Below are 22,118 nucleotides of genomic sequence, written 5' to 3' on the forward strand. Positions count from 1 at the left end.
AAACTGTGGAAGGAGCCTCGGTGTCCAACGAAAGATGAATGGATAAAGAAGATGTGGTTTATGTATACAATGGAATATTACTCAGCTATTAGAAATGACAAATACCCACCATTTGCTTCAACGTGGATGGAACTGGAGGGGGTATTATGCTGAGTGAAGTAAGCCAGTCGGAGAAGGACAAACATTATATGTTCTCATTCATTTGGGGAATATAAATAATAGTGAAAGGGAATATAAGGGAAGGTAGAAGAAATGTGTGGGAAATATCAGAAAGGGAGACAGAACGTAAAGACTGCTAACTCTGGGAAATGAACTAGGGGTGGTAGAAGGGGAGGAGGGCGGGGGGTGGGAGTGAATGGGTGACGGGCACTGGGGGTTATTCTGTATGTTAGTAAATTGAACACCAATAAAAAATAAATTTAAAAAAAAGGAAAAAAAAAGAAAATAGCTAAAATTTAAAAAAATAAAATAAAACTGAAAAATATAGTAACTAAAATTAAAAATTGAATGGGAGGGCCAAACAGTATAGTAGTAACAGATGAAAAGAGAATTAGTTAGAAAGAAAGAGTTGAAGACATTGTCCAGAATGTAACAAACACAGGCAAGGAATATAAATATAAAATATAAAAGGAGTTTAGGAGGCAAGGAATGCAGATGGTAAAAATGTGAGTCCATGACGAGCTCCAGAAACTGAAAGAGGGAAAATGAGGAGCAGTAATGGTCAAAGAGATACTGAAAATTTTCAAGTACTGGTGAAAGATACAATTTCTCAAATTAAGGAAAACCATCATGATAAATAAAAACAAGTCCACACCTGGAAGGATCACTGTTAAACTGACAGAAGCCAAAGTGAAAAAGAAAACTAAATCTTAAAATAATCCAGAGAGAGAGAGACGCCTGGGTGGCTCAGCAGTTGAGCGCCTGCCTTCGGCTCAGGGCGTGACACTGGGGTCCCGGGATCAAGTCCCACGTCGGGCTCCCTGCAAGGAGCCTGCTTCTCCCTCTGCCTGTGTCTCTGCCTCAATCTCTCTCTCTCTGTGTCTCTCATGAATAAATAAATAAATCTTAAGAAAAAATCTAGAGAGAAAATGCAGATTATCTACAAAGGTATTTGCCAGTTAACATCCTTCCCATTGAAGTCACAATAGAAGTAGAAAGACCATGTACTAATATCCTCATGGCATATTATTTAATTATATAATATTCCTGCCAACTCAGGGTTCCATGTCCTGTTATGCCTCATGCAGAGGTGAGGACAAAATAATGGCATCTTCAGAGAAGAACCTAGGGTCTACCAATCACAGACTCTCACTGAGCTACCATAAAATGCACTTCTAAAAGAAAGTCAACAGAATCCAGAAACTGGGGATTAAAGACACAATGTGAACAGAAAAATAGTAAATGTATACAATCTAAGCATTGTGAAAATCCTAGTGAAAATAATTACTAAATGTATAGAATTGTTTTAAAAAGTAGAACAAAAAGAATAAGAGAACAGCCACATGAAAATGTGCAGATAGTCAGAGGTAGAAATTTTTAAAGTCCTTAAAATTCTGGGAAAAGAGTAAAAAACTGTTTAGATTTAAACTTTGTTAAGTATATATATTAAACATTGAGGATTAAACTTAACATTGAGGATAAATAAATATATATTAAACATTATAGAAGAATAAAAATAGCAACGTGAGCCAGCATGCTCCAGCAGAGAAATAACTGATAGGATGGATCGATGGTTGGATGGGTACAGAGATTTTCTGAAATTTGGTTTAAAGAATTGATTCACACCCCTGTGGGCCTGTCAAGTCTGAATTGAGCAGGACAAGCCAGCAGGATGGAGAACCAGGCAAGAGTTGATACAGCCTCAAGTCCAGAGACAGTCTGGAGACGGAATTCTTTCTTTTTGGGAGGAGCTCAGTGTTTTCTGTTAAGGTCATCAACTGCTTAGCTGAGGTTCCCAAACCTTGTGGAGAGTTCTACGACTTACTCAATGTCTGCTGATTTAAACGGGAATTACATCGAAGAGACACGTTCCCAGCAAGTTATAGACTCTGACTAAAACCTGGCTACCAAAAAAAAATAAAAATATAAATAAATAAATAAATAAATAAATAAATAAATAAATAAATAATAAAAAAATTAAAACCTGGCTACCATAGCCTAGCCAGACTGACACATAAATTTAACCATAACAAACAGCTATACTTTCCAAATAAGTGAAGAGAAGAAAAATGTGGAGAGTGGAATTTTTGATCAATTTTTTGAAAGGCAAAAAATAGAAAAATGGAAGCAAAAAAGTATATGGTAAATATAAAACCCAAAATGTGATAGAATCAAAATACAGAGTATTTTTGATTTTAGGTAGCAGAGTAATCATTACTAGCTACCTCAAGAAATAACCCCTAAAAAATCAGTTGCTTACCACAGTCCAAATTTATGTCTCATGTCGCACCCCATGTGTGTCAGACAACCCTACTCCACCTTGCAGCTGCGCCACACCGTGTAGTCTCCGAGGTTGTCCTGGCAAGGCAAGAGAAAGACGGGAGAGACATGCCCACCCTTCCCTGCCTTGGCCCGGGCCCCGTCTGGTCTATTGGTCAGGAATCATCACATACCTCCATCTAACTGTAGGAGAGGCTGGGAAAAACACGCACGTAGAATTTTTGATGAGCAGTAACAGTCTGAGTTTCAAGTTGTCTTCACCATAAATGCAAACAGATTAAAATCACTAGTTAAATGACAATAATATTTACATTGGTTTGAAAATGTTTAACAAATGCAGCCATCAGTGCAGGGTGTACACAAAATACCACTAACTGTAAGAGCACAGGACTGAGAAAGAAGGGATACCAAAGGTTCACCAGCATAATGCTAACCAGAAGAAAGCTGGTGTACCAACATTAATAATCAAAGTAGGCTTTATATTTTTTAAAAAAGAGAGATATGAGAGATAAAGAAAAGCATCACAATATGACAAAAGGATCAGGTTAGCAGGAAGACTACAAAATCTTGAACCCACAAAGTCGTAACAACTACAAAGCCTAAGAATGAATAAAGGCAAATGTCAGAATGAGGAAGTCAACTTATCTGTGATAATAATAAAGGGAGACTTTATCATTTCTCTCAAAAGTTGACAGGTCAAGCAGAGAGATGTAAGGATGCAGATTTGAAAAGTACAATAAACAAGCTTGGTTTCATGGTCTTTAGAACTCTGTATCAATAGTTAATTCTATATGCCCCATTAGATAAAGCACTTGTGAAACTTAAAAAAAGAGAGAGAGAATGAGAGAGATTAACCATGAACTAGATCAAAAAGCAAATATAAGTAAATCCCAGGGCTCCAATACCATCTACATTGTATGCTCTGATCACAGTGCAATAAAATTTAAAAACTATGCAAACAGTGTCCCCCCAAAATGTTTGAAATTAAAAAAAAATCACACTTCGAAGAAATTCATAGGTCAAAGGAGAATATAATTCGAAATTACAACCACAAAATTTTGAATAACAAAATGGAAAAAAAACCTTGTACATATCATATAAAGTGGCACCAAAATGGCAAGTAAAATTTGAAGTGCAGTTATTAGGAAAAACTGGGAACTGAACCTAATTATCTAAAGTTTCTGCTCCAGAAGTTAAAAATAATGTTTAAAGGAAGGAATACAAATAAAAGCAGAAATTAATGACCTAGAAAAAATATTAGGAAGCTGATTCTTACAATAAACAGGCAAAATAAGACTAAGTAAGCAGAGCTGACACATATGGATGGGATTAGGGATGAAAGGGAACTATCGAGATAATGTAGGTTTTATAAATATGGATCTATGTGAGTACATGAGCAACTTTCATCAAATAAATTTGAGTGCTTGGTGAAGTGGACAATAAATCTGAATTTACTCATAAAGAAAAATAAACCTGAGTAGAAGTCTAGTCAGTAAATGAGTGGAGTCGGTAGTGAATAGTCTACACATTGCAAAATAATAACATCTACCAGAATTTCAAGGCCTTGATATCCAAAACATCTTAAAGAGGAGAAAAAGAAATATTCCCTGGCTTATTTTATGAATCTGGTATAACCTTGATCCCGGAGCGCTGTATAAGACAGGATCAAAAAAGTCCTGGAGACCCAGGATCGAGTCCCATGTCAGGCTCCCTGCATGGAGCCTGCTTCTCCCTCTGCCTGTGTCTCTGTCTCTCATGAATAAATAAATAAAATCTTTAAAAAAAGACAGGATCAAGAAAGAAAAACTATAGGTCAGTCATAAATAGAGATCTAAAACTTTAAATAAAATATTATCAAAGTAAATCCAAATATGTTTTTTTTCTTAAAGATCTAGACAAATGTAGTAAAAAGTCAAATACGGATGATGGGGACACAGGTATCTATATTAATTTCTGTTCTTATTGCTATACTTAAATTATTTCCTAGTTAAGTGTTTTAACTAAAATGAAAGTAAGAGGAAATTGAGAATCTGTTCTGCAGGAAGCTCTGCCCTGAAAAAATATAAAGAAAGTGGTTCTGAAAGGCTCCTGGAAATGAAAGAGCAACCCTCATCCTTCACAAGAGGCCCTACATTTATTTATTTATTTATTTATTTATTTATTATTTATTTATTTATTCATTTATTTAAAGATTCATGATGCACCCATATTTCATTTCCTTTTCAATTGAAAAGAGATGTGGGAAATTTCTTTTTTTTTTTTTTTTTTTTTGAGATGTGGGAAATTTCTAGCGACAATCCCCTGACCTAGCTTGTCTCACCTGGAAACTCACACCCCCTGGGCCACTCATCACCAAACCTTCCAACGATCTCTTGTCCTTCTCTGTCTTGATAACCCCACTATCATGCTCTCCTGCGATCGACGACTGCAGGGTGTCATCTGTTTCATTACTGCGGTGACGCATGACACGGAGTTCCCTTAATCATATCCTGTCACTCTCCCTCTCGCCCATTTCCCCATGTAGGTGGGTTACCATGCTTCGATCCTTCACTGTTGTCTTTTTTAAACGTGAGTGCGTGAGCTTGGAGCTTCATCTCCTGTCCAGTCAGTGATGCACTCCCCAATGGGTGAGATGCAGACTTTTGTGTCCTCATCCTGCCTGTGTTTCCCTTTCTCGCCTTCCTCCTCCCAATTTCTACCCCTTAACTTCCACAATGTCATCTCCATAACATTTGTATCCGGCTAGGGCCGCGTGACTGGGAGCTCTTCCTTCGAAGCCCCCCTCGGTTGTTCCCAGAGGGGCAGGTGCGGGGCACTCGGGGTCGGTGGCCAGTGCTCCGGGCTGCAGGGAACGGGAAAGAGCGCTCTGCTCCATAAAAGGACTTGCAGGGCATTTTCTGTTTCTGTTCTCCTGATTCATCCTCTATCTCACCTGTTGCTCCTGAGGCCTGGCCTCCTGCAGACGGTGTGTGCCTCCTTCCTGGCCCTACTGAGCAAGGTGAGGGTACAGGGGCTGCAGCGGATTGAGGGGGCGTACAGCCCTAAAGACCCATGTTGATGTGGTGACAGAAGGTGTCTGTCCTGCCGAAGTGAAGATGCCTCTGCTGAAGTCAGACCCTTTTCCTTACACCACCAGACTTTTAATTCCCACCATCTCCCCTGCACACTTACCCCACTTTATCTAGTCTCTTGATACTGTTTCCTGAAAACAGTGTGTTTTCCTCAAACATTGGATTTAAAAAAAAAATCTCTTTTTTAAAATTTTATTTAAATTCAAGGTAGTTCACATAGAGTGTAGTCTTAGTTTCAGGGGTAGAATTTAGCGAAAATTCAGATTTTAAGTAATCCATATTTCTGAGGCGTCTTTTGCTTTCTTCCTATATTTTACTTCCTCATGGGAAGGGCACATTTGAGGGTCTCCACTACCCCGTGTGGTGGCTGGATGAGTCAAAAAGCATCCCCACAGAGTGAGATGCACCAGGGCACACAGCGTGGTGAGCAGTTGGCTGGCCAGTTGCGATGGCCCTTGGCACAAACCCTTGGGTCAGATGCGGGCTGCACCGCGCCAGGACCCCCAGGCTTTGGCAGATGCCCACTTTCTTGCAGGCTCTCTGTGGGGCACAATGGGCTCCCGTGCTATTTCACTGCTTGGGGACTGTGATGTTTTGTGTTCTTCCTACTTGCTTTTTCCAGAAAACGATGTCTCCAGAATTAAAAAATGTAAGCTTATAATAGACCCCTCGTGGGCAGAAACCTAGATCACCACAACTGACCCTCTGAGTATTTCACTTTTTCACTATTTCTCACACAGTATTCCATGATTTCCATATAGCTAACACCTGATACACGGTAGCTGCTCACTAAATGTAAATTACCACCTCCTGTCCCCAAACGCTGATGGCAGGAATCTAGAATGACCAGGGTGCATCAGAATTCCAGAATTGACGAGATATTTATATTGTCACAAGATATAGGAAAGTTGAAGAGAGAAGACAATTTCTTTTTTTTTTTTTTGAGAAGACAATTTCAAAGGAAGAATATAATCACTTCCCCTATTTAGAGACAATGTCTAAATACCTGTTTGAATATAGATGTCATGTGGGAATTTTTTTAATTGGTCAGAATCAGGGTCTAGTGTTGCGCTGGAATTTCTAAATCAAGCTGGGAAAAGAAGGCAGCAGGATAGAATTTGGGAATTAGAAGATCTACCTTCAAACTGAGTGAATTGTGTGATCTCTTCTGACCTCTCACTTCACTTGATTCTTATGGTAAATATAGTTCCTAGAGCCCAAATATTTTTATCTGATTTAGCATTCAATCTACAACTATGTAAGATCATTTCTTAGTCTTCATTGGCCTGGTTACAGTACTTACCAGAGGTGCTCAGGAGCTACTTATCGGTAAGTACAAGGTATTAAGCATGTTCACATTTAAATTTTTCTCTTTTAAAAAAAATAAAATAAAAATATAAATAAAAATAAAATTTTCTCTTTAAAATCTTTTAAATTTTGGATGATATGTTTAATGTACTAAATGTGTAAATAGAATTACAAAACACAACACACAGGGTAATCAGAGATCATTAGAATTCTAACCTGTCCACAAACCCATAATAATCGCGTGTTTTCATTTGTCATACTAATAAAAATAATACATTCTTTTACCCAGATAATTTATTCTTTTCCTTTATTATAAGTTTTCCTTTCTTCCCTATTATTATTCGTTCCTTTAATAATATTATTCCTAATAATTTCTTCTTATTTATTAGTTTTCAAGTCCTTATAATAGCAAGATTCTTTGACATCATTGCTATTGGTGTATAAATCATAAGGGTAAACAAGGTGAATCTTGCAGTAGTATGATTAAACATTAAGGCATTTCTAATGAGTGTTTATTTAGAAATATGGCATATCTTCTCTTCAGTCTGTCTTATTTAGTATTTGCTCTGTGTAATTGGATGAACCAAAATACATAAAGAATACTTGCAAGTCATTGTTCAGTTTTTATTTCCTACAAAAAGGACTGTGCAAATATTAGCAGAGTACATATTGCATTCAAAAGGCTCAATAAAATATGCTGTTGGTCAAGTTGTACACTTTAAATCACATATGCCTCGTATTTTATTCTGTCAACCACTGCTTAAAAGTCATCCAAACGGCAGTTGTGACTTCTCATTAATATCTACCATCATTGGAATTTAAATTTTACACCCATATAGTATTAATGGGAAAATGACATAAAGCCATAATTGATATTGCCAGTTGAATCTGCCAATAAGATTGGTGAGCATTTTTTCTCCATCAGCAGTTCAGCAACTTATCTAACAACTGAGCAATTCACACAATAGCAAATAGAAAAAGTCAGGGACCAAAAAAAAAAAAAAGTGAGACTCTTAAGTCACCTAGAAAAAATATTGACTCTATATGTAAAAATAGTATTCACCAAGCCACCCTGGTTTTAGTGATTTTCTCTGTGTATGATATGTTCACTGGAGTCAATAATACTTAAAAATCTATTGGAAACAAAGAAGCAAACTTCCATTTTATGATCCAGCATTAACATTTTTAAAGATTCAGGGCATAAGTTTGTGTCATCACTCAGCAACATAGCAACTTTTTGGGGTGATGCTATAATGCAGCATAGGTAAGACCCAATTTCATTAAAGGCAGCTGTGCTCTCAGACTCACTATTTAGGAATTCTACCAAGTGCAGGCATCAGTAGGTGACACCCATGCCGCGTTGGACTTGGGACGTTAACTGGAAAAAATATATATATATCATGGTCTCTGGGAGTGTTCTCCAGCTCCATGAATAAATCCAGGATTTCTCATAGTACCTGCCCATTCTAGCCCCCGTCCGATTGTTCAGTTCCTGCCTCATTGCAGTGAGCTAGAGGCACCCATAGGTGCTAGAACAGGGGCTGCCATGCTGTAATTAGTGAAAATCTATTCTCATTTAGTTATATATTTTTAAATCCCTTCTTGATTGTCCTTCTCAGTGTTCTCAACAAGCTGAAAGTTCACAGTCACAAATTCTAAACTTGCAATTTTGAGGATTCCTATCTTATCCAAGTCTCCTGTCTCCACTCACTAGCTTCCAGTCTTCCACGAGACTCCTCTAAGACCTCTCCCATTTTAGAGCATAGTGTTCAGGGCCCGGATCTATAGCCTTTCAACAGATTTCCAGCCAAGGCCATCTTCCTGGGTTGTTTGTTCCTCACTTTTTATTTATGCTTTCATTTTCATATTCTGTAGTATTTTTAAAAATACAGTCATATTAAAACACCTTTAAAACCAATGTATAATGATTTCCTTATTTCAAAATTGCCTGTGATCTCTTTTAAATGTTACAAAAGCAGTTCATATCTGTTACAGAAAAGTAGAAAACACAGACAAGCAAAGGGAGACAATATGCAATTTTCATAAGCCCACTGAACACAAATGATCACTTTTATAATGTTGTTGATCTGCACATACCTTTTCCTATGGAAACAGTTTTTTTGCAAATGGGTAATTTTTACATAACTGCTTTGTAGCTTGATATATTATCATTATCTAATTAACATCACATGCACATTTTTTCAATGTTCTCAAAAATTGCATCTTTTACAATGTATATAGGATTAGATTCCACCATTTCTTCTGAGAATTTATTTTACTCTAGTAAGAAATTTCTCCCTGATTTTTAACAACAGTCTAACAAACCTGAATATAAATTTCTTCTGATTAACACTTCATACAAACACATTGCAGCTAATCACCCGCCTTTACATATATCCCTGCACATTCTGAACCACTTCTTTATTTTAAAAATTTTTTAAACTTAAAATCATTTAAGTTACATAATATCTTTGCGTATTATCCCCTTTGGAGATATGCAAGACTTCTAAAATAAATTATTTCATAAAGAGGGACCAATGGAATAAGTCATAAACCATGCTGATGAATTTTCAATCACTTCTCTAACAAATAAAAACAAAAGCAAAAAGAAATCTCTTCCATCTATCCTTAGAGCCAACTCTTTCAATGAATTCAGAAATTCTATCTCTAATAAAGTAATTATTTGAGGACCACTTAGAAAAGTAATAAAAGTATAATATAGAAGGTAATATAAATGTCTCTCTCTCTAATAAATAAATAAATAAAATCTTTTTTAAAAAAAGAAGGTAATATAAACAACAGCTTTTAAATTTGCTTTTTTAAAAAATAATAAATCACCGGGAGACGGGTATACCATCCAATTAAGCTGAACTTCAGGTCTCATATTCGCATCTTCTTCTCTAATAGGGCCTCGTCTGACAACAAAACACTGCCATATTTCCATGCTCTGTTATGGTAGTAATTATTTCTTTATAAGGGATTGTTTTGTTTGTCCTCCACTATAGTTCTAGTAGGAAAGGCAGACTGTCCCCATCTCTGGAGCTTACTGTGGTGCTTGAGACAGCTAAAAACTTGTTCTGTAAATCAATCAATTCCCTCATCTATATTCAAACAGGTATTTAGACATTGTCTCTAAGTAGAGGAAGTGATTATATTCTTCCTTTGAAAATGACATGATACTTTAACAAGAGTTTCTATGACTATATAACCAATAGTAGGAATAAGAACACTAACATGTATTAAAAACCAATTAAATCCCAAGCCCTCTGCAAAATCTTCGCAGACTTTAACATTTCATTTTTTTCTGTATCTTTCCTTCTCTAATAATGTCTTTAATGATCTCATATTTTCTGCAACTGATTATTAACTAATAAAAACAGCAGCCTACATATAATATTTTACTGTGCATGAGATATTTTAATAAACATTTTTATATAATTTATATATATACATATACACACAGAAAGAACTTATTACTTATAAAAATGCAGTTTCTGAAAAGCAAGAAACAACCTATCTTGCAACTCTGAGAACCTCATTTATATTTCACATATGCCGTAGACACAGCTCAGAAACTCAGATGCAATGCTTATGAATATGTATGAAGCATAATTAGCTTGGAAAATGCTGCTTCATCACCTGTCCTGATATTGTTGATGTGCTTCGGTGACTTACTAAGCAGTGTTGGAAAAGGAGCTCTCCAAATTCCAATGAGCTGAAACAGTTCCGTTCATCCATTACATGTTAGTGTTTTTCATTCTGTTATCACATGAAAGGCTTGTCTTCCAAACCCGGGTTGTGGCTGCGCTGTTTATGACTGACACTCGTGTGCCGTCAGCCCTTGAATATTTTGGAGGGCTTCTTGAAACATTGAAACCTCTTACTCCTCCATGTTCCTTGAGGCCCAGACCTCTCCTCTCCACTGCCCTTTCCTGAGTGACAGCTTCCTTTTCTATTACAATCGCCGACTGGCGTCTCCTTTTCCTGCCACACACCTGCCCGGTTCATCTTCCTGGACTAAGGCTCTGACCATACATTCTTGTTCAGAAGCTTTCAATGGCTCCATGTTCCTTATTGCCCAGTGTTTTCAGCCTGACACTCGAGCTTTCCAGAAACTGACTCTAGTCTACCCAATAGCCTTCGTTCTTCATATTGCCCTAAACTCTAAACTCCACAGTCCTTTGCAACTGAAATACTTGTTCTGCTCTCCACACACCAAAATTTCCTGCCTCCTTTGAGCAGCTGCATGGCTCAGTTAGTTGAGTGTCCAACTCTTGATGTTAGCTCAGGTCATGATCTCAGGGTCCTGAGATCGAGTCCCTCGTTGAGCTCTGCACTCAGCAGGGAGTCTGCTTGAGGATTCTCTCCCTCTCCTTCTGCCCCTCCCCCTACTCATGCTCGCTCAGTCTCTCTCTCAAATAAATAATAAATCTTTTTTTATATAAAATCTCCTGCCTCCTTGCCTTTCCTTTCTTACCTGAGCAAGGAATGGTTGACTAAAAATCCAGGAAGAAATTATTGGCTTCCTGAAAAATAGGAAAGACAAGATGCTTGGGAGCAAAAGAGAGAGGTGATATCCTCAATTCATAAATGCAGGAAGACAGGAAATTAGGAGCAGGGAAGTCTATCAGCAGATGGACTTCAGCTATGGCTAGGTCATGTTGCTGGATAAAGGCGCCAAGGTCCAATGGAAGATCAAGAAGTTGATAATCAGTCAGATGAGTCAGAAAAAAAATCAATATCCAGTATCCAATATCAAGAATAAAAGGAGTGGGGCCGCCCGGGTGGCGCAGCAGTTTAGCACCGCCTGCAGCCCGGGGTATGATCCTGAAGACCCGGGATTGAGTCCCACGTCAGGCTTCCTGTATGGAGCCTGCTTCTCCCTCTGCCTGTGTCTCTGCCTCTCTCTCTTTCTCTCTCTCTCTCTCTCTCTCTCTGAATAAATAAAAATATTTTAAAAAATTAAAAAAGAACAAAAGGAGTAAAGTCAGACAGGTCAAAAAAGGGGAAATTATTAATGACTTTATATCAGAAATTCAACAATCTAAATGAAATGGACAGATTCTTTGAAAATTACCAACTACCAAAACTCACAAATAAATAATTTGAATGTCCAATTAAAGAATTGAATTTGTACTTAAAAACCTTCATGTACACACAAACACACACACACCTCACACTCCACATCCCACACACAAATTCAGCCCCAGATGATTTCACATTTAAAGAAGTAATACATTCTTCAGAGAATTGAAGAGAACAAAATATGTCCCACCTCATTCTATGAGGCCAGTATCACTCAATACAAACCATAGACATTACCAAAAAAAATTATAGATCAGTATCCCTCATAAAACATAGATGTAAAAATTCTTGACAAAGTTATTACAAATCAAATCCAACCATTTATTAAGATAAACTACAAGCTAAGGGAATATATTTGCAAATTACATGTCTGATAAAGAATTCGTATCCAAGCTATGCACAAATATCTTTCAAAATTCAGTAACAACAAACAACTCAATAAAAATTGGGCAAAAGATTTAAACAGATGGAAAAGAAGCACATGAAAAGGTGCTCAAGATTATTTGTCATAAGGAAAATGCAAATTAAAACCAAAATGATATACACACCTATTAGCATGTCTAAATTTAAAAAGACTGACTACATCAAGTACCAGCAAGGATGTAGGCAAATGGAACTCTCATACACTGCTAGTGGGAATTTGAAGTAGCACAAATAATTTGGAAGACAAGTTGGTAGTTTCTTGAAAACTTAAACATATCATCTAGTCACTCCACGTCTATTCACTCCATGAGAAATGAAAGATACATCTATATAAAGATTTATACACAAATGCTCCCAGCAACCCAATTTAGAATGGCCAACGCTGGAGATAACCCAAATGTCCATCAAGACATTTAATCAAGAGGTGAATGAATAGAGTGGGGCATAGCCATTTAATTAAAAGAGGATCACATATTGATTCACGCACAACGTGAACAAATGTTGAAATAATTATGCAGAGTGAAAAAAGCCAGATAAAAAAAGAGAGCAAACTAGACGAGTCCATTTATATAAGATTTTATGAAATGCAAATTAATAGTGATGGAAAGAGGAGCAGTGTTTGTATAGAGATGCGAGGAAGTCAAGGGGGGTGGAAGGGAGAAATTAAAAAGAAATGGATTGTTCCTCTACCTTGATTGTCATGACGGTTTCACGGGTGTCTATATGTCAAAACTTACCAAGTTGTAAATTTTAAATATGTTTTTTTAAGCTTCACTAAAACTGTTGAAATGTGTAAAAAGGCAGACAAAAAAATGTGAAGAGTGGTCACCACTGTCTGTAGTCGCTTGGTTTTCCCAGCTCAGACTTCCACCTCTTTCCATGGTGTCTGACCCTTCTCCCTCTTTTCTCTCACTTCATTTCATTATTTTCTTCCTTGCAGCAAATCAACTTTCTCTCCCTCCTTTACCCCCATGACTCACTTTGCATATCCAAGATTAGCTTTAAAATTTTGGTTGTTAAATGCTTGCCAGAACATATTCTTGTAGAAAGACATTCACATCTCAAGGCTGCGGAGAAAGCTATTTTTCTTTCTTCCTGCCTTTTCTTTCTTTCTTTTTTCTTTCTTTGTTTCTTTCTTTCTTTCCCGTCTGTGTCCAGTTTCGTCTAGTACTCTGAATGACCCACATCATCTGGGCGATTCAGGATTGTCAATACCAACATTAGTTATTTTACTACAGTGATACTGGCATCTACTGAAACCTACTTTACCCTTTCCAAATTGATTTGGACTCCTGAGCTTCAAAATCTTTTCTCTACTGGATAGTTTCTCTTTCCTCATTGTCAGATAGATTGTCAGCTATCACTTTTGCTGTTGTCATGTGCCTGTTTGGAGAATCTGCATCCTTCTTTCTTTGTAATTTCCTTCTTTTGATCCAGAAAACCTGTGACCAGAGGAATAAGAATGGCACCTAAATCTGGAACAGATATAGAACCTGAGTAGGTAACTAAAGCTTTTTTTTTTTTTTTTAAGTAAGTTACACTGGATTTGTGCCATCAATATAGTGATGCTCTTACTTTTTTTTTAGATAAATGACACTCTGTGATGTTAGTGTACCTAGTTCCCAAGGAAAACTGTAGGACTAGGGATTTCTGTATCCTCAGTTGAAGAAACTGTCCCTTTTCCATGGAATAATTGTCTGAGGTTGTCAGCTCTTTTTGCAAGTGCTCGCTATAAATGCACAATGTCCTTTTTTATTTATGTAGGATGCACATGTCCTTTTGTAGAGATCTTAGTTCTATAATCAATCTGTTCTGTGAACAGTAGAGCTGTTAGCATAACACCTGAAAATAAATTTTATCAGAACACTCACAAGTTCTGTGATCTCTCCCAGTTTAATGCTCAATTAATGTGACTGATAAAAAAAAAAATTGTGACAGAGGCACTGCAGGGATCTTCTGGAGTGTTACGTCTGGAATAACTTGAATTCAGCTTTATAACTTCAACAGGAAGTATTTAGCATTATCTAGCTCTTCTTGTACCTGAAATACTTTTCCAGGTTAAGTTTTACATATAAAATCCCCTTTGATTTATCTCTTGGTATAAATGTATTACGTGATGATTACAGAGAAGCAAACACTATTAAAGTGTGTGTTTTAAGTTAAATGTTCCCTTCCCCATATCATTCTGCTATCTTTGTGTCATCTTTTTGAATCCAGGCCTCAACAAATACATCTTTGCTAGGAGATGATTGTAGCTCAGAGATTATTATTTAGAAGAGTTTGTTCTGCTGGAGTCCTTGGAGACGTGTTTTTAAAAAGAGCATTGATCTTCCTAATTTGAAGGGGACAGGAACTGCTCCTCCACCTGTTACACAACTCAAGTAAAATGTGCTTAGGGATACGTCAGTAGATGTGTCCCGTTCTCAATTTGTTCAACTGTTCCATAGCATTTAATACTGACCAGTGATGGCCTTGCCTTGAGCACCTTCTGCATCTCTTGGCTTCCATAGTATCACCCTCTCCTGGCTTCTCTGTGCCCTCTAGAATCTCAGTTTCCCTGCCACTGCCTCTTTCTGTATCTACCCCTTAAACGTTAAGATTTCCAGGTCCCAGGTTCTGTCCTAGTTCTTCTTCTCCTCTCCCAATAAACAGTCTCTTGACTTTCATCACCGGTATGTGCTGATAATTTCTAATTCTACATCCACAGCCCAGAATGCTTTCCTGAAAGTAAACCCTGTATGCCAGCTGCCCGCCGGATACATCAACTCCATAATTCTCTGGTTTTAGATATGTGACACTCCTTTCTCTGTCCACAGGCAACAGGTCCTCAGGGTTCATTAAAGGAAGGTGCCAAAGGCTCTCTTCAGAAAAGCTTTGGGATTCTTAACGAAGCCAAGAAGTTAGCAAATGCTGTGAAAGGTTAGTGTGACCTCCCTTTGTTATTATTTTCAGGTTAATCATAGTTCTGATTGGTAGGATATTTTATCGTGGCATTGTTTCACTAGGATTTTTACGATGGTTTTTATGATCTGGATTTAATGCAAGTAAACTCTCTGAGCAGTTTTATGATGTTTTGCCATCACATCTCATTTTGCATTAGATAATATTTCATAATTTTTAAACCTAATGTATATAGCATCATTTCACATGTATTAAATTATAGTGACTTCTAGATTAAAGTATAACAAGTTTTTAAGAGTACCAAACCCCACTTGTTCTGGCTTCAGAAATGGCAGTCACAAAAGAATGAATTAGGCAGATGTAGTATAAATGTCCTTATGAAATTTTCAATTTGTTAGTGGTCACATTTCCTGAAAAGTTCTCATGCTTTTTAAAGACATTTTTTCTTGTATTTTCTTCCTAATTCAACCATCAAAGTCCATAAAATATCTACTCCAATCCATTATGGGTTTTGCATTAAAAATGTATTGCTCAATATAGCTGCTCTCCAGGTAAGCCATTATATTTATTATTTCATTCAAATATCTCCCGTTTCTCTCTGCAACCTCATTCCTTGCCATTTTCTGGCTTGCATCCATCTCCTCAACCTTCCTGAAATATTCATGGTCCTTCCAAAACATACTACTCTTCCAAGCCTCCATATTTCAGAGTGTTAATCCTTCTCTTTGGAATGCCTCCCCATCTTTCATTCTTTTTCATAGAATTACCTTTTACCAGACCTTCAAGATTAAGCTCAAATGTCATCTTCTCCAGGAAACTCGACACCGCATCTGAACTCCAGGCCCCTTCTTACTGCCTCCCTTTTTCACAGACTTGTCAATCTGCAACCATGTACTTAGATTCCATCGTCTTGAGGACAGACACGAGATCTTGTTTTTAACTTTGTATTGCTAGTGTGTAATATCACAGTGACTAGCTCAAATCAGGAAATAAGTATATTTTTGAAAATAACAGAATGATATTGGTCTTTCCTAACCTTAGAAAAGTTTTTTAAGCATTTATATTTGTCATGTTTTAAACTAATTGTCCATGGTCTCCAATAGACATGGATAGGACATTACAACTGCTGTCCTCAGTATGGATGGTACTTTGAGAGTAAAATGCTTTGGACTAAGTGTCACAGGTGGAAAAAAAAAAAAAAAAAACCCTGTATACATTATTCTGTGCAGGAACTTACTCTTATTCTAACCTGAAGAGTAACTAGAGTCAAGACTTATTTTCCTCTTGGGCAACTTGAGTTGATCTCATTACTTTATGGCCACTCTTTCCCATCCAATACCTTTGCCCAGAGCTAGCAGGGATTAAGGTGGAGTGAGTGAGGTTAAGTCAAGCTGGTGTAGGGTCAGATCCAATTTTATTTAAAAGTTTAATATTTTGTGTATCATTGCTCTTTTTTAAATCCATTTTGGATTAAACTAAAAAATAGTTTTTTAAAATACTGCACTAAAATATTTTGAGTACTGTTTTGGTGCCTGTTTAAATTTTACACCTATGGTGAATGTGTGAGTCGCCTCATCTCATTCCCTTGCCTCTATTTCCCCCAAATCCTGCCATTATAAAAATGAGGAAAGAATTCCATTTTCAGAGATTTTTTTTTTCCAAGAAAAAATAGAAATCTGAAGACAGGCCTGGTGGAAAGGGTTAGGAGACAAAAATGTTCATTAGTTTCAATGTCTTTTTTTGTACTTCAGGTAGTACATTATTTAAAGTAATGAAAACCCACAAACTACTCAAGTAATAATTTCTCCAAAAATCCAAGCCAAGGCTCTGACGGAGATGGGAATGTTTTCTTGCTACATTATGACATTCCCCTGATTTGTGGCCAATTACACAAGTTATAAAATGGCTGTTAATCAGGGAAATGCCATATATTACCACCAGGAACTGCTGAAATAGGCCCTACAGAGCAAAACTCTTGACAGCAGCTATTAAAATAGAGATTTAGTCATTTCCCTTTCTCTGGAGCCTGGAGTTAGAAGGAATAAAAATGGTGAGGCCAGTCTACCCTCCATATTTCTAATTTGTTACTTGGTTCATTTCAGTACAATCCGGTGAGTTCATGCTTTAGACACGAATGACTTAGTGCTGCTCTCTGCCATTTTTATGCTGTCCTTGCCTTGAGGGAGTCTGAACTTGCCAGGAGCAATTTGTTTTGCTTTTTAATTTTTGAATATACATTTGTTAAAAGTCAATTTGCCCTTGTACACACATGAAATTTAAAACTAGTCTGCACTGCACTGATTGAATGTCTACAGAGGAAAAAATCATTTCCTTGATGGATATGGAACTTGGGACAAATTGATGATCGGGAGAGTTCAAAGATGAATTAATACCAGCAGATGAATTAATGCTACTTTGCAGATTGACAAGAGAGTTTGTCAATCAAATAGCCTGTTGAGGTTCTCATGGAATGTGTACAAGGCATGGAATGAAACAGAAGATGGTATAGAAGCAGCCTAAGAATGCTAAGATTTTACAGTTATATGCTTTATCTTATATAGGATAAATTCTCAATACCATTTACTTCTTAATTTATCTCTGATTTTTGTCTTTGCCCAAATAAGTGAAATCATCCAGTCACTTAGGAACAAATAGATAACATTTCTGTAACCTGGATGAAACGTAGATGAAATAAAAAGATCAATTCTCAAACCCAAAAATACCAACTTGGTGAATTGTATGACATGTGGTGTAGTCCAACACAAAGAACAGTACCAGAATTATCCCAAACATTATCTTTTATCAAATTAATCAATACTTTTTTTCTATACTATGATCCTCCAAACACTCAGGCATTCAGTCCAGACGAGCCTATCAGAAAGGTTTTGCCTTTCATCAATATGATATAGTTGCATTGACTAACCTGGTAAAATTCTGTTATTATTTTAGATCAGAAAAAAAAAGAATAAATAGGAATACTGCATGCTGTTAAACCAAAGATTAATGCAGGAGTTAAATTTTGTCCAGAGCATTCTTTCATTATTAAAGATCTACTCTTTTTGACTTCACATATTACCATTTGCCAGAATCAGCTTTTCTAAAAATAGGCATGTGAAAAACAAAATCTGTTCCATTGACAAAAAGCAATTTTGGGCTAAATGGATGAAACCAAGCTTGGATCCCCTAGCCGACCATAGTCTGGAGAGCAAAATAGCCTTTTCCCGTAGATATTGCTGATTCCTCATACAGACCTGAAATTCCTCCTTTGGCGTGTGAATAGAGAAAATCAAGATAATAAAACCAGGTTGGAGCAGGTTTAGGAGTTAAAATGAAAACTGACAAAGTAGTGGCAAACAGAATGGTAGGAACTATTGGACCAGACAGTACTTGTCTTACTTAAGGGTATTCAAATACAACTTCTTTTAGAATACCTTGCTGGCCAAAGCAAAATGAGCCTTCAGGCCCACAGCCGGGCTTCAGAGCTTGTCCAGGTGGAACCATAAGCCGGTTTCAGTGTCTAGTCATTTTAGTTTCTGGTTACACCGGCTGAAGAGAGGATTTGCCTCTATCCTAGAATCTTAAGTCTTTGGAGATCCTGCCACTAGACAAGCCCCCCTTCCCTCCTGTTCTCAGACTTCTTACTATGACCCTCTGTCTAGCGGGAGGAAGAACACATTCAGAGGCAGCTGACAGTTATTGAGGGCCCGTCAAGTGCTGTGCTCATGAGGAACAAGACCAAATGTGGCCCTTTGGGATCAGGACAAGGTTTCTCAGTAACACGCCTCCCTATAAACCTGCCAGTTGAATGATCTCAGAGGTCCCCATGCACAGTCACTCCAGTAGGCAAAAGAGACGGTCAGAGAAAGGGCATGTCCCAAACCTGTGACAGTAACTAGAGAAAGGGAAGCATAGGAGTAAAGTCATGAAAGAGGGCTTAAAAATAGAAAAAAAATGGCAAGACTGGGCATAGCAACCTCATCAAGTCAATTGACAGGAGGCCAGGGACAAGAATTGGGCTTCCTTCCTTCTGCAAAGCATCAGGTTCCTGCCCTGGATCATGGGGTTGACTTAGGGGGCAGACTCTTTGGAAATCTCAATATTTGGAAATATTAAGAAGTCAAAGGACTGTAAAGGTGGATGAAAAATTATAATAAAGTGACTTGAGGGAAACTATACCTTGTATGTTCCTAAAATATCCAAAGATGATAATATAAAATGTAATATGATAAAAATTGTATAAAGCTACCATATATTATGTAATTTGGTAAGATTGGCTGCCTCTAGTATGTAGATTTGAATTCATTTGAAGAAACACCAATAATCTGAATAGACCACATTTGTATCGTGGGACCAACCCTGTAGCCCACATTAGCCTGACTCTGAGGCTGATGCTTTTACCCATTGCTGGGCAAAAACACTGGGCTTCTGCCATAGTTGAGAAAGTGACCCAGTGACATTTATGATACTAACAAATGCTTGATAAAATGAATAAGTGGATGAACACCCAAGTGTAGCAGAAATCTCTCATTACCAGGAAGGTCACAAGCAAGATATTTTATATGACCTCATGGTGATCCCTTGCTTCTTTCAAACTTTCTGCTTCAGAACTACACAAAAACACTGCAAGATTAACCTGTTCTCTAGTTCAGAGGGTGCCTCGAAAACAAAACATGAAGCATGTTCATAGCAAATGAAAAGTATATGGATTAAATTCTTCGTTTATAAAGAAACCCTAAAGAGAGGATATTTCTTCATTTTTTGGTAAGGAAGCAAATCATAAGTAGTAATGAGTCCATCAAAGTATTAGTTCATAATAAGGCAAATGTCATAGTAATCAAGAACTTCATTGCAAAATATTAGCTGGATGACAATTTGACAGTAGAGTCCATTTTACCAACCCCTTCAAAATGTATAGCTGTTCTGTAATTTTCACCCTTGTGAATGAGAGATTGTCTCAAGGTGTTGGTTTGTGCCTAAATAAAAAATAAAAATTGCATTTGAAGAACTTACCTCGATGAGTTTCAATGATCAAATAGAACGTTTCATTCAAATCTGTAAAATACACTCTTTTTAAAAAAAAAGGTTTTACTTGTTTGAGAGAGAGAACTCATGAGCAGGAGGAGGGGCAAAGGCAGAAGCAGGCTCCCCAGTGAGCAGGGAGCAGGATGTGGAGCTTGATCCCAGGACCCCGGGAGCATGACCTGAGCTGAAGGCAGACACTTAACCAACTGAGCCACCCAAGAGTCCCTAAAAAAGTATTCTTATATTTAGTTGAAAACTGTTTCAAGGTCATTAAAAGCTGGTAAATGTACCAGGGCAATCATCAAGCCGATATGAATTATTTTGTTACCATTTACTGCCTGTCATAAATCCAGTACTTTCTCCTATATCCACAGATTTATTTCTCACATCAGTCATATGAAGGAAGATGCTATCCTCATTTTATGCATGTAAAAGGGGTTATAAAAGGCACATGAACCCACATCTCCCACCGCTAAGTCTTACAATGATTTCATGGCACCACACCGCCTTTTTAATGATGAGAATTTGGTAAAAGAAGATATTATTGATGATGAAAGTGATAACCTCACAGCTTTATTTTGAGATATTACATAACATCCTTCAGAGTTACCAGTTCTCATTTAACTAAACTGTAATTCATATTCAGCACAGCATCAAGACCATGGTATATGAGGGGCGCCCGGGGGACTCAGCAGTTGAGCATCTGTCTTCAGCTCAGGGCCTGACCCCGGGGTCCCGGAATCAAGTCCCACATTGGCTCCCTGCAGAGAGCTTGCTTCTCCCTCTGCCTGGGTCTCTGCCTCTCTCTCTCTCTCTCTCTCTCTCTCTCTCTCTGGGTCTCTCATGAATAAATAAATGCAATCTTTTAAAGAAAAATAACATGGTAAATGAGTAAATGCATACTCTCAGTAGAAATGACTTATTCCTCTGTCTGGTGATTTTCATTTTGAATGTGTCCACCTTATACCGTGTCAGTGGATAAGCAACAAAGGGAAATAACAGCATCAGGAATGTTCACAGTTGACCCTTTCTGCTCTGCTGCTTTCTCTCACCTTATGAGCTCTGTCTCTGCCAAACCCATTTCTGGACATTTGTCTTCTAATGTGTGAGGACGGGACTTGAAAGGTTAGAACCAAAGCTGGAAACGTATGTGTGTGTGTAGGCTTTGAGGCTTGGCAGGTGTGATGCCTAGAGAAAAGATAAAGAGAATGTCTTCACGAAAGCTAGGGGTACAAGAGCTGAAGACCTAAGAGGAAATCCCATAAAATGTAGCTATGAATTATAAATTGGATCCTCTTCTTGTTCTCCAAAAGTTACAACTAAAGAATTGGGTTCAATGTTCTTTAACTATTAATAATTCTGTTTCTTTGGTCAAATTACAGTTCAAACGGGGCCAAATGCAATCTTCCTTACATGTCAGCTATAGATACACTCCGCCTCATGTATCTTTCCATTTAAAGCCAACCTTGGATGCTTATTTTTCAAGCTTCCCATTGCTATAGTTGGGCAAGTTTTCCATTTTGAAATCTGCAGTACTTTTCTGTACACAGCTTCTGCTGGCCTAATTCTACTGACAAAGCCACAAGGTGTTTAGATTTGGTTTTGCGAAATTCCAGAAACAACTTCAGAAAAAAAAAAATGATCAGAATGTAAGAAAGGATCCATCAAGAAGGAATCTGAATCAAATAGGTGGAACAGAAATCAGAGTGCAATCAGAATATTGACCTTCTGACTTCCTAGTACAGAAGGCAGAGGATCAAAATCCCTGCTTTGGAACTTGAGACACAGCACAACAATGCCCTTCGGATCAATCTTTCTTCTGAATAATTAGCCTAATTGTTCTGCCGGTATTTGCTATTCGAATGCATA

General features: G+C 37.4%; 1 protein-coding gene and 1 long non-coding RNA gene across 4 annotated transcripts in view; one reads left to right on the forward strand and one right to left on the reverse strand.

Annotated features, from left to right (window-relative positions):
- LAMA2 (laminin subunit alpha 2) overlaps nucleotides 1-22,118 on the forward strand; it is a 583,647-nt gene that overhangs the window by 475,620 nt on the left and 85,909 nt on the right. For all 3 annotated transcript variants that reach the window (XM_072833687.1, XM_072833697.1, XM_072833705.1), the window contains one exon: nucleotides 15,143-15,245. In XM_072833687.1, coding sequence (XP_072689788.1) covers nucleotides 15,143-15,245 — 103 coding nt within the window. The remainder of the gene's footprint in view (nucleotides 1-15,142; nucleotides 15,246-22,118) is intronic.
- The window catches only part of LOC140637324 (uncharacterized), a 51,778-nt gene that overhangs the window by 13,487 nt on the left and 16,173 nt on the right, over nucleotides 1-22,118 (reverse strand). The window contains exons 2-3 of the long non-coding RNA XR_012034503.1: nucleotides 2,613-2,694; nucleotides 2,420-2,517 (exon numbers count right to left, since the gene is read on the reverse strand). This is a non-coding gene — a long non-coding RNA (uncharacterized lncRNA). The remainder of the gene's footprint in view (nucleotides 1-2,419; nucleotides 2,518-2,612; nucleotides 2,695-22,118) is intronic.

Source organism: Canis lupus, chromosome 1 (genome assembly GCF_048164855.1).
Source record: "Canis lupus baileyi chromosome 1, mCanLup2.hap1, whole genome shotgun sequence".
Taxonomy (NCBI): Eukaryota; Metazoa; Chordata; class Mammalia; order Carnivora; family Canidae; genus Canis; species Canis lupus.